Source organism: Mizuhopecten yessoensis, unplaced genomic scaffold (genome assembly GCF_002113885.1).
Source record: "Mizuhopecten yessoensis strain PY_sf001 unplaced genomic scaffold, ASM211388v2 scaffold10185, whole genome shotgun sequence".
Taxonomy (NCBI): domain Eukaryota; kingdom Metazoa; phylum Mollusca; class Bivalvia; order Pectinida; family Pectinidae; genus Mizuhopecten; species Mizuhopecten yessoensis.
In genome coordinates, this window is record NW_018408421.1 from 883,161 (window position 1) to 896,508 (window position 13,348).

The 13,348-nt window shown below is 38.6% G+C and overlaps 1 protein-coding gene across 1 annotated transcript in view; it reads right to left on the reverse strand.

The window, feature by feature from the left end:
- LOC110459689 (acetylcholinesterase-like) overlaps positions 1-12,278 on the reverse strand; it is a 22,249-nt gene extending 9,971 nt beyond the window's left edge. Inside the window, exons 1-8 of the mRNA XM_021512059.1 lie at positions 11,968-12,278; positions 10,675-10,830; positions 10,018-10,180; positions 9,585-9,770; positions 2,342-2,547; positions 1,757-1,922; positions 1,188-1,366; positions 579-705 (exon numbers count right to left, since the gene is read on the reverse strand). Coding sequence (XP_021367734.1) covers positions 579-705; positions 1,188-1,366; positions 1,757-1,922; positions 2,342-2,547; positions 9,585-9,770; positions 10,018-10,180; positions 10,675-10,830; positions 11,968-12,198 — 1,414 coding nt within the window. The 5' untranslated portion in view covers positions 12,199-12,278. The remainder of the gene's footprint in view (positions 1-578; positions 706-1,187; positions 1,367-1,756; positions 1,923-2,341; positions 2,548-9,584; positions 9,771-10,017; positions 10,181-10,674; positions 10,831-11,967) is intronic.
- Between the last annotated feature and the right edge of the window lie 1,070 nt (positions 12,279-13,348).

The window sequence follows — 13,348 nt, forward strand, 5'->3', positions numbered from 1 at the left end:
CCCCCCCCCCCCCTCCCCCACACACACAACCTATAAGAAAATGGTTTACAAGACATATTTTTAGCCTTGACCTATGCCTGTCACCTTTGACCTTTGAACCTTGAACAAAGACCATCAAAATGTAATGATTACCATACTATGGTGTAAATATAAACTAAATTGTTTTGGGGTTTGTGAGATAATATCTTGTACACAACATTTTTACTTCAGAAGCGGTGAAGTGTGATTTTTGCCTGTGACCTCTAACCCTTTAACCTTGACCGATGACCACTGAAATCTAATCAGGTGCAGATCTTAGTATTACCGTACTATGCTGTGAATATGAACTACACACGTTCAAGGGTTCGTGAGAAAGCTTGTATACAAGCTTTTTACTACAGAAGGATACACTGACCAAGCGTTTACTTTATACTCTCCCCTTACCAAGTGGGAGTATATTATAATGACATTATACACTTGTGATTCAGGCAAAGTACACACAGAATGATGATACTTGGGAGAATGCTAATTTCAATGAATACATTGATTAATATTGACAGACATGAAAATGAATGAACCTCGTAGACGCCTATACGTACCCCTCCAGTGTGGGAGATAGTCGTTCCAGGAGTAATAACTGAACTCGTACACGAAGGTTTTGTTGTACAGAGCCTGGACTTTGACTACCTGGTCTAGACCTGCCCCAAACATGTAGTCGGACATCATCTGTAATGTAAAGGTTTCTCAAATAATTTCTCTTTCACTGTAATTATTACTAAAACGAACCTTAAACATAGTATGATTATCAAGTATTATAAATCCATTCCCCTATTAAGCATATTATCTGACACATTCATCTGTGAATTTTCCTCAAATTACATTTAAGCAATTAAAAGTCATAACCCTGACAAGGCTTAAAATGATTTGACATTTTGTCATTTGCTGTTAACTTGACGGTACAGTCACCAAAGCAAATAAACTATTTATCCATTTAAAACTACAATGTTTGATATTTACAGATATAAATTTCAGTTTATCAGTAAAAGGCCACAACAGTTTAACCTTTGACCCTGTGCTCTGACCTTGACTTTGGGGTTACTGACATTACAGTGGCAGAAGACATACTCTAAGTCCATTTATAAAATTCTATAGTATTCATCTTGAAAGAAAGTTGGTCTCCAAATGACGTTACTCTTGGGAAAACTTACATCGGACATCCTCGTTCTGATCATCGACTCGTTCTGAGGGTCCGGCCAGTACGTGTACTGAAACTTGACTGCCTGGCTGGTACCTGTCAAGTCCTCCACCTTTCTGTCCACCAGAAACTCATTTATAATGTTCCCAAACTGGGACGTGGATATCCCACCCTCTAATGTCTTCAGATTAGCTAGGTAAACAACAAAAATACACATCAGATTCTGTGGAGGATATTTAGATACATCAGAACATGTAAGGTTACTTCAAAGAAAACAGTTGTGAATAAAATAAATAAATTCATAATCAGTGTGAAAATATTTCTCGAAAATCTGATACATTGTTTATTTTGATATTAATTGTAGAAAGGAAATAAATTTCATGTGTGACAGATTTTAATTGTACATATAGGATTAGGGTCACCTTCTAGCTCCATGCTAGAGGGAATTACCTTTAGCTCAATCAGCAGAGCAGCGGACTGGAAAGCTTAGGGTTTGATCCCCGGTGGAAGAATATTACTCTTTTTCCTGTTACACATGTAATGACTGAAAACTGAAGCATTACATAACAAGTCAATACTTACGAACAAAGAGAGATCCCTCATCTCTATTTATCCCCGCCATGATTTTGATCTTTTTGAAGTAGGCCTGTTCCCTCATGGACTTGGGACTATCTGGGAGGAAGGCGTAGAAGGCTCCATTGATTGGACCATCTACCGTAGGTCCCCAAGGGTTTCCGACATACCCATTCTGGAAAATATAAAAAAAAAATCAGTTGATAATTTGGTCTCAATTATGCAGTCAATTTAACTAATTAGAAACACATTCAACAGTATGTCTTTACTTCCCTCTACTAATACTGTTAACATATTTATTTTAGCACACTAACATTTGAGTGTGTTCAAGTCAAATTTTGACAGATTACATTGATGAATTTCCACATCTATAAAGAACGAAAGCACGAAAAGCACTAAAATAAGAGAACTGTTTAGATATGTCCATTTACAGTACTCATTGCCTAAATTCATACAAATAAGTGACTTAAAGCATATATGTACAACAATATGTTGTGTATATACATAACTTGAACTACCACTGTGAAATAAACCCCATTTATTCCAAACAATTCATCCCTGGATTCTACTTCTGACACCACTGCTGTATCTCACCCGAGTTGGAACTTTAGCCGATGCATTCACGATTTCGTCAGCCGTTCTATACAGCTGTATACACTGAACCAGACGGAAGTTATCGTCCGTGGGACAGCCGAGCTCCCAGGCCAGGTCCTTGGCATATTCTGCTGCAGTAGTTCCCTCTATGTACGACCACTCACTACGATCTGACCCGCTCTGAAGGATGGCTCGCTGGAACAGTTCTGAGAGAAACGGTGTACAAGTGGTTCAGTTGATATATCAATTTATCTTAATGACTGTATTTATTTGTACATGATCATGATGCATCTATGCATTTTTCAATGCATTTCGCTCCATTACATTATACAATCAAAACTATGGACAGGATAGTAGGCAAATCGGTTGTTATTACATAATGATTCTTTCAGTTCGTCTACAATCCTGTTTTCAGAATTAAAGTAATAAAGCCTTGAGTAAATTGCTTTTAATGCATGTACTTAAATTTTGACATTTTCCAAAAATTCTTAATTCTTAAAATTTTGCACCTGCTCACTTGCACAAGCATAGTTTTACTTATTAAATTCAGTGAAATATATTACTTTATAAATTAAGGTAAAAAACATTGTAGTAAGGTAGAAGTGAAACAAGTATATAATTACTCCAAGGGAATAATACCCGTAAACTAATAGCACAAAGGGGATTCACATTTTCTTTGATATTCAATAAGAAAATGCAAATGTTTCCAATCTTAAAGTATCATTTGAAAAATTGTCTCGAGTCAAGCATGAATGTTTTATATCAGGCGATTACTGTCTGATCATGGGGACAATAAGTGCAGACCTACACTTGTAGCATTGTAGTACTTACTGTCTGATCGTGGGGACAATAAGCGCAAACCTACACTTGTAACATTGTAGTACTTACTCTCTGATCGTGGGGACAATAAGTGTAGACCGACACTTGTAACATTGAAGTACTTACTGTCTTATCGTGGTGACATTAAGTGCAGACCTACACTTGTAACATTGTGGTACTTATACTGTCTGATCATGGGGACAATAAGTACAGACCTACACTTGTAACATTGTAGTACTTACTCTCTGATCGTGGGGACAATAAGTGTAGAACTACACTTGTAACATTGTAGTACTTACTGTCTGATTGTGGGGACAATAAGTGCAGACCTACACTTGGAACATTGTAGTACTTACTGTCTGATCGTGGGGACAAAAAGTGCAAACCTACACTTGTAACATTGTAGTACTTACTCTCTGATCGTGGGGACAATAAGTGTAGACCTACACTTGTAACATTATAGTACTTACTGTCTGATCGTGGGGACAAAAAGTGCAAACCTACACTTGTAACATTGTAGTACTTACTCTCTGATCGTGGGGACAATAAGTGTAGACCGACACTTGTAACATTGAAGTACTTACTGTCTGATTGTGGGGACAATAAGTGTAGACCTACACTTGTAAGATTGTAGTACTTACTGTCTGATCATTGGGACAATATCTGCAGACCTACACTTGTAACATTGTGGTACTTATACTGTCTGATCATGGGGACAATAAGTACAGACCTACACTTGTAACATTGTGGTACTTATGCTGTCTGATCGTGGGGACAATAAGTACAGACCTACACTTGTAACATTGAAGTACTTACCGTCTGATCATTGGGACAATATGTGCAGACCTACACTTGGAACATTGTGGTACTTATACTGTCTGATCGTGGGGACAATAAGCGCAAACCTACACTTGTAACATTGTAGTACTTACTCTCTGATCGTGGGGACAATAAGTGCAAACCTATACTTTTAACATTGTAGTACTTACTGTCTGATCGTTGGGACAATAAGTGTAGACCTACACTTGTAACATTGAAGTACTTACTGTCTTATCGTGGTGACATTAAGTGCAGACCTACACTTGTAACATTGTAGTACTGACTGTTGTCTGATCGTGGGGACAATAAGTGTAGACCTACACTTGTAAGATTGTAGTACTTACTGTCTGATCATTGGGACAATATCTGCAGACCTACACTTGTAACATTGTGGTACTTATGCTGTCTGATCGTGGGGACAATAAGTACAGACCTACACTTGTAACATTGAAGTACTTACCGTCTGATCATTGGGACAATATGTGCAGACCTACGCTTGTAACATTGTGGTACTTATACTGTCTGATCATGGGGACAATAAGTACAGACCTACACTTGTAACATTGAAGTACTTACTGTCTGATCATTGGGACAATATGTGTAGACCTACACTTGTAACATTGTGGTACTTATACTGTCTGATCGGGGGGACAATAAGTACAGACCTACACTTGTAACATTGAAGTACTTACCGTCTGATCATTGGGACAATATGTGCAGACCTACGCTTGTAACATTGTGGTACTTATACTGTCTGATCGTGGGGACAATAAGTGCAGAACTACACTTGTAACATTGTAGTACTTATTGTCTGATCGTGGGGACAATAAGTGCAGACCTACACTTGGAACATTGTAGTACTTACTGTCTGATCGTGGGGACAAAAAGTGCAAACCTACACTTGTAACATTGTAGTACTTACTGTCTGATTGTGGGGACAATAAGTGTAGACCTACACTTGTAAGATTGTAGTACTTACTGTCTGATCAGTGGGACAATATGTGCAGACCTACACTTGTAACATTGTAGTACTTACTGTCTGATCATTGGGACAATATGTGCAGACCTACACTTGTAACATTGTGGTACTTATACTGTCTGATCGTGGGGACAATAAGTACAGACCTACACTTGTAACATTGTAGTACTTATACTGTCTGATCGTGGGGACAATAAGTACAGACCTACACTTGTAACATTGAAGTACTTACTGTCTGATCGTGGGGACAATAAGTGCAGACCTACACTTGTAACATTGTAGTACTTACTGTCTGATCGTGGGGACAATAAGGTTTGTAAGTGCAAACCTACACTTGTAACATTGAAGTACTTACTGTCTGATCGTGGGGACAATAAGTGCAGACCTTCACTTGTAACATTGTAGTACTTACTCTCTGATCGTGGGGACAATAAGTGCAGAACTACACTTGTAACATTGTAGTACTTACTCTCTGATCGTGGGGACAATAAGTGCAGAACTACACTTGTAACATTGTAGTGCTTATACTGTCTGATCGTGGGGACAATAATTGCAGACCTACACTTGTAACATTGTAGTTCTTATACTGTCTGATCGTGGGGACAATAATTGCAGACCTACACTTGTAACATTGTAGTTCTTATACTGTCTGATCGTGGGGACAATAAGGCTTGTAAGTGCAAACCTACACTTGTAACAATGAAGTACTTACTGTCTGATCGTGGGGACAAAAAGTGCAAACCTACACTTGTAACATTGAAGTACTTACTGTCTTATCGTGGGGACAATAAGTGCAGACCTTCACTTGTAACATTGTAGTACTTACTCTCTGATCGTGGGGACAATAAGTGCAGACCTACAATTGTAACATTGTAGTACTTACTGTCTGAGCGTGGGGACAACAAGTGTAGACCTACACTTGTAACATTGTAGTGCTTATACTGTCTGATCGTGGGGACAATAAGGCTTGTAAGTGCAAACCTACACTTGTAACATTGTATTACTTACTGTCTGATCGTGGGGACACTAAGTGCAAACCTACACTTGTAACATTGAAGTACTTACTGTCTTATCGTGGGGACATTAATTGTAGACCTACACTTGTAACATTGTAGTACTTAGTGTCTGATTGTGGGGACAATAAGTGCAGACCTACCCTTGTAACATTGTAGTACTTACTGTCTTATCGTGGGGACATTAATTGTAGACCTACACTTGTAACATTGTAGTACTTACTCTCTGATCGTGGGGACAATAAGTGCAAACCTACACTTTTAACATTGTAGTACTTACTGTCTGAACGTTGGGACAATAAGTGTAGACCTACACTTGCAACATTGTAGTACTTACTGTCTGATCATGGGGACAATAAGTGCAGACCTACACTGGGAACATTGTAGTACTGACTGTCTGATTGTGGGGACAATAAGTGTACACCTACACTTGTAACATTGTAGTACTTAGTGTCTGATTGTGGGGACAATAAGTGTACACCTACACTTGTAACATTGTAGTACTGACTGTCTGATTGTGGGGACAATAAGTGTAGACCTACTCTTGTAAGATTGTAGTTCTTACTGTCTGATCATTGGGACAATATGTGCGTACTTACTGTCTGATCGTGGGGACTGTAGACCTACACTTGTAACATTGTAGTTCTTATACTGTCTGATCGTGGGGACAATAAGGCTTGTAAGTGCAAACCTACACTTGTAACAATGAAGTACTTACTGTCTGATCGTGGGGACACTAAGTGCAAACCTACACTTGTAACATTATAGTACTTACTGTCTGATCGTGGGGACAACAAGTGTAGACCTACACTTGTAACATTGAAGTACTTACTGTCTTATCGTGGGGACATTAAGTGCAGACCTACACTTGTAACATTGTAGTACTTACTGTCTGATCGTGGGGACAATAAGTGCAAACCTATACTTTTAACATTGTAGTACTTACTGTCTGATTGTGGGGACAATAAGTGTAGACCTACACTTGTAACATTATAGTACTTACTGTCTGATCGTGGGGACAATAAGCCCAAACCCACACTTGTAACATTGTAGTACTTACTGTCTGAACGTTGGGACAATAAGTGTAGACCTACACTTGTAACATTATAGTACTTACTGTCTGATCGTGGGGACAATAAGTGCAGAACTACACTTGTAACATTGTAGTACTAACTGTCTGATCGTGGGGACAATAAGTGTAGACCTACACTTGTAACATTGTAGTACTTACTGTCTGATCGTGGGGACAACAAGTGTAGACCTACAATTGTAACATTGAAATACTTACTGTCTTATCGTGGGGACAATAAGTGTAGACCTACACTTGTAACATTGTAGTTCTTACTGTCTGATCGTTGGGACAATAAGTGTAGACCTACACTCGTAACATTGTTGTACTTATACTGTCTGATCGTGGGGACGATAAGTGCAGAACTACACTTGTAACATTGTAGTACTTGCTGTCTGATCGTTGGGACAATAAGTGTAGACCTACACTTGTAAGATTGTAGTACTTACTGACTGATCATTGGGACAATATGTGCAGACCTACACTTGTAACAATGTGGTACTTATACTGTCTGATCGTGGGGACAATAAGTGTAGACCTACTTGTAGTACTTATACTGTCTGATCGTGGTGACAATAAGTGCAGAACTACACTTGTAACATTGGAGTATTAACTGTCTGATCGTGGGGACAATAAGAGTAGACCGACACTTGTAAGATTGTAGTACTTACTGTCTGATCATTGGGACAATATGTGCAGACCCACACTTGTAACATTGTAGTACTTACAGTCTGATCGTGGGGACAATAAGTACAGACCTACACTTGTAACATTGTAGTTCTTACTGTCTGATCGTTGGGACAATAAGTGTAGACCTACACTCGTAACATTGTTGTACTTATACTGTCTGATCGTGGGGACTATAAGTGTAGACCTACACTTGTAACATTGAAGTACTTACTGTCTGATTGTGGGGACAATAAGTGTAAACCTACACTTGAAACATTGTAGTACTTACTGTCTTACTTACTGTCTGATCGTGGGGACAAAAAGTACAGACCTACACTTGTAACATTGTAGGTCTGCACTTATTGTCCCCACGATCAGGCAGTAAGTACTACAATGTTACAAGTGGAGGTTTGCACTTATTGTCCCCACGATAAGACAATAAGTATTTCAATGTTACAATTGTAGGTCTACACTTGTAGTCCCCACGATCAGACAGTAAGTACTACACTGTTACAAGTGTAGGTCTGCACATATTGCCCCAATGATCAGACAGTAAGTACTACAATGTTACTACAATGTTACAAGTGTAGGTCTGTACTTTTTGTCCCCACGATCAGACAGTAAGTAAGACAGTAAGTACTACAATGTTTCAAGTGTAGGTTTACACTTATTGTCCCCACAATCAGACAGTAAGTACTTCAATGTTACAAGTGTAGGTCTACACTTGTAACATTGTAGTACTTCCTGTCTGATCGTGGGGACAACAAGTGTAGACCTACAATTGTAACATTGAAATACTTACTGTCATATCGTGGGGACAATAAGTGTAGACCTACTTGTAGTACTTATACTGTCTGATCGTGGGGACTATAAGTGCAGACCTACACTTGTAACATTGTGGTACTTATACTGTCTGATCGTGGGGACTATAAGTGCAGACCTACACTTGTAACATTGTGGTACTTATACTGTCTGATCGTGGGGACTATAAGTGTAGACCTACACTTGTAACATTGAAGTACTTACTGTCTTATCGTGGGGACAATAAGTGCAAACCTCCACTTGTAACATTGTAGTACTTAGTGTCTGATTGTGGGGACAATAAGTGTAGACCTACTTGTAGTACTTATACTGTCTGATCGTGGGGACAATAAGTGCAGAACTACACTTGTAACATTGTAGTATTAACTGTCTGATCGTGGGGACAATAAGAGTAGACCTACACTTGTAAGATTGTAGTACTTACTGTCTGATCATTGGGACAATATGTGCAGACCCACACTTGTAACATTGTAGTACTTATACTGTCTGATCGTGGGGACAATAAGTGCAGACCTACACTTGTAACATTGTAGTACTAACTGTCTGATCGTGGGGACAATAAGTGTTGACCTACACTTGTAACATTGTAGTACTTACTGTCTGATCATAGGGACAATAAGTGCAAACCTACACTTGTAACATTGTAGTACTTAATGTCTGATCGTGGGAACAATAAGTGCAGACCTACACTTGGAACATTGTAGTACTTACTGTCTGATTGTGGGGGCAATAAGTGTAGACCTACACTTGTAACATTATAGTACTTACAGTCTGATCGTGGGGACAATAAGAGCAGACCTACACTTGTAACATTGTGGTACTTAGTGTCTGATTGTGGGGGCAATAAGTGTAGACCTACACTTGTAACATTATAGTACTTACAGTCTGATCGTGGGGACAATAAGTACAGACCTACACTTGAAACATTGTAGTACTTACTGTCTGATCGTGGGGACAATAAGTGTAGACCTACACTTGTAACATTGTAGTACTTACAGTCTGATCGTGGGGACAATAAGTGCAGACCTACACTTGAAACATTGTAGTACTTACTGTCTGATCGTGGGGACAATAAGTGCAGACCTACACTTGCGGCTCCAGTGCTTTGACCAAACAAGGTAACAACATTTGGGTTTCCACGGAAACGCTCAATGTTGAGTCTGACCCATTCCAGAGCCTTAACTTGGTCAAACATCCCATAATTTCCTCCGGAATTCTGATCATTGGTGCTAAGAAATCCTGGAAAATCAAAAACAATGCCTTTATAGGTACACTAAACAACAGGCCCAAGTAAACAGCTATTGCATTTATTGTTAACCAGTATTAAGTCTTTCTATATTCTTGACAAGGATCAATTCATACTTGCAACTCTCCCTATTTAAGTGGGAGACTAATACTCCTGATTTTGGACACTTCAATTTAGTATTTTCAACCTGTAAAATGTTAACCTCACAACCAGTACATGTGACGTGTCTCAAAAACTTACCAAGTGGGCCGAGTCGATAGTTGAAAGTGACCACAACAACCCCCCTCTCTGCCAGGAAGACCCCTGGGTACTGGTGGGAGCTCCCGAGTGTGTACCCTCCCCCATGTATAAACACCATGACTGGATACAGACTGGGACTGTTACTGGGGGGCTCCAACGTGTTCTGTAGTGAAGGTCAAATACAGGTTTACAACATCTGCCAAAATTCCTCTCCATGTAAGTTGAAAGTTGCATATACAACAATATTTAAAACGAGAATTGACCGCTTCATGATTCTTTTCATTTGGCCGAGGGGAGGCAATTCTCCTTACCTATACAAACGAATTCCAAGTTGGCCAATGCTTCCAGATGTTTCAGTTTTGAAGCGGTTATGTACATGACATGTGTAATGACAATCCAAAATGATTCAGTTCTTATTCATTTTCAGAGCAAGCATATCTTTTTGGCAATATTCTTTCACTGTACCTTAAGCCAGCTATAGGTTGATTTCATAGACATGTAAGTGATGTACGTGTGGTATTTAATTAAGGTAGATTTCACTCTTTCTTCTGAAGTATAGAACTCATTTTGAGTGTATTCCCCACTGTATATGAGGTTGCAGAAAAAACAGACTGTTATATTAAAAGGCTGTCTCTTTATGCTGTAGTCAAAACTTACGTGTGGAGCAAATATATTTAAGAATAAACAGTCCTCGCTGACATTGTGTTTCTTTAGGTTTGGTACAGTCTCCCGGATATACCACATGTGCTGGGGACAGGCTGGCCGGTAGTAGGTCGCATCCCATACACCTTGCCAGTACGGATCTTCAGGTTTCTGTGAAGGGAAAAATCACAATACCAGTTTAAAATGTTTGGCTAATGGCCATGGGGGTTATAAAGCCTGAGTTTCCTGTGGCCCTAACACCAGATCTGGTGTATAGAGCCAGAGGAATCTCGGACTAGGTTGTTATATACATTTTCTCCCACACCTGACAGATTTATCTCCCGTTTTGCTGGTGCTAGATTTATCTGTCTCTGCCCTAGGGTTGAGACGGGGGGATTCCCCTATTTGTTACAATGGTATGAGGTCACTGCAACAATACAATGACGTCACGTCAACAATCCATCAACGTCACGTCAACCCTGAATTTAGCATGTAACGTTATCACTACATTGTGTATATGATACACATTGGGGAAACAGGGTAAGAGAAAAAGAATCATTCACCCCCTTGTGGGTAAGATAGTGGAATCTCAACCCTCGGGGAAAGATTCTTAAGTTGCCAAACACTCAGCAAAGCCTCGTGTTTGGCAACATAAGAATTTCCCCCACTCAGGTTGAGATTCCCCTATCTCACCCCAAAGGGGGTGAATGATTCTATTAGTAGCTCATTTAAGAAAATGACATCAAGTAATATTTGAAACAAGATTTAATCACTATTTTAATAGACATCAAATAAAATTATTATTTTTTCATATGTTGATGCAGGGAAATTTAGGAATTTTATGTAAAATAAACATATATACCTCTAGATTTATCTTTTTCGTAGTCAATATTACCATTTAAAACCTATAGTTTCATGCAACTTTTTTCTTTTTTTTTTCATTGAAGCTCGATCCTTAGAAAATAAATCTCAATATATACAGCAGCTCATGATCAATAGGCAGAGAGTTTTGGACCAGTTACATGTACATGTTTAATTTAATTTACACTGTAAATGATTTTTATGAAAGATTCAGCGCTAAAAGAAATCTTTTAATTTTATTCAGAGAAATGACAATGAATAGTTAATATCTGAATTTATATCGTTTCAGACTATCTACATCAATTATGAGTGTTGACATTAGTCAGCTATAGAATCCGGAAATTAAACACCTGCGATACAGGTAACTGTGTTTACGACAATAACAAACCACTAACTGTAACAGTTTCTGATTATGTATACTCTCAATAATGGCGTACGCATACTTACACGGAATCTGAAGTCTCGTCTCCAGTCGTCAAATTGCTCCAGTCGTTTAGCGTACGGTATCCCCAGAAATATGTTGATACGTTTTGTGTAATAGGCGGAGTAGTGTGAACGTATGGAGAATCCTTTAACATACCCGTAGGTACTCAAAACCTGCACGTCTTCGGATTTAACAGACGCCAATAACACTGTAAAAACCGCCAGTATTAAACTTATTGTCAAATCTACACCCATAGTAACACTGTTGTCTTAAATATCACCTGTACAAACACCTGTCCACTTTGAAGTTTCTACCACACCGGAAGTTGTTATCACGTGACTGCAGGTGTATATTAAGAAAGATAACTCGATCGTGGCGTCATCAAGAAAGAATGCCGATGATCACCGTTTGTTTTCAATATCTTTAGCTTTTGCAGAAACCTTTTTAATTGTAATAAATACATTTGTGCGTCTCTGATTTTTGTACCTCATCGTGTCGACAACTTCGAGTAACACCGAATGAGCGTACATGTAATTGAAGGTAATGCAGCAAATAATTAAAATCGTTCAATGTACCGTTTCATGTTCCATATACCACATGTACATGTGATGAGTAATGTTTAAATGCATATGTATAATAGTTTATTGAAGCGTACTTTTGAATTTGGTTATAATGTTACATGACTTGTACTTTGGTCATCAAAATGGTACAAAGCGACGCTAATTGTTTTAAACACCATAGTTCATCGGCATAGAACGCGCCAAATCTCTTCAGAGTAAACATGCAAACTTATACATTTGCCAGACCGTTCTTTGGTGTCAAAGAAGCTAGACATTTTATATGCATCGCAAAAGAAAAGTGCTATGCATATGTAGTTGTCGAATATGCCACGTACCTGTCCCGATTTCCATAGGACATGTGATTTTGTGGGAATAGATCAATGTATTTAAGCACCAACTGCCTTAGACTTCGTTGAAATATTTCCCAAATTATACGCAATTCCATTTGAAAATTTCTGTAATGAAACATGATTTTGCTAATATAAGTTTGTTGGCACTACCCGCCTCATCCTATATATCTATATGTCTACGTGTATAATAAATGTGTCTACTGAATTTGAGTTAGAAGTATTTTTTTCAATAAAACACAAAATCTTTTGCAGGCAGCTGTTGCTGTTGCAACAGCTGCTGTGAAAGTTGCTGCTGCTGCTGTTGTATTGGTTGCTGCTGTGGCTGATTTGGCCTCTTGTAAGGATACATCCTCTATGTAAATATAGATAGATGCAAGCAATGAGATGAAAGAAGAATATTAGTGTAATAAGTATAAAGAGATTAGAATCACTAAGGAAATAATATATGATTCTACTTGTATTGCTTCCTTATTCTAATTGATAGAAATTAAATA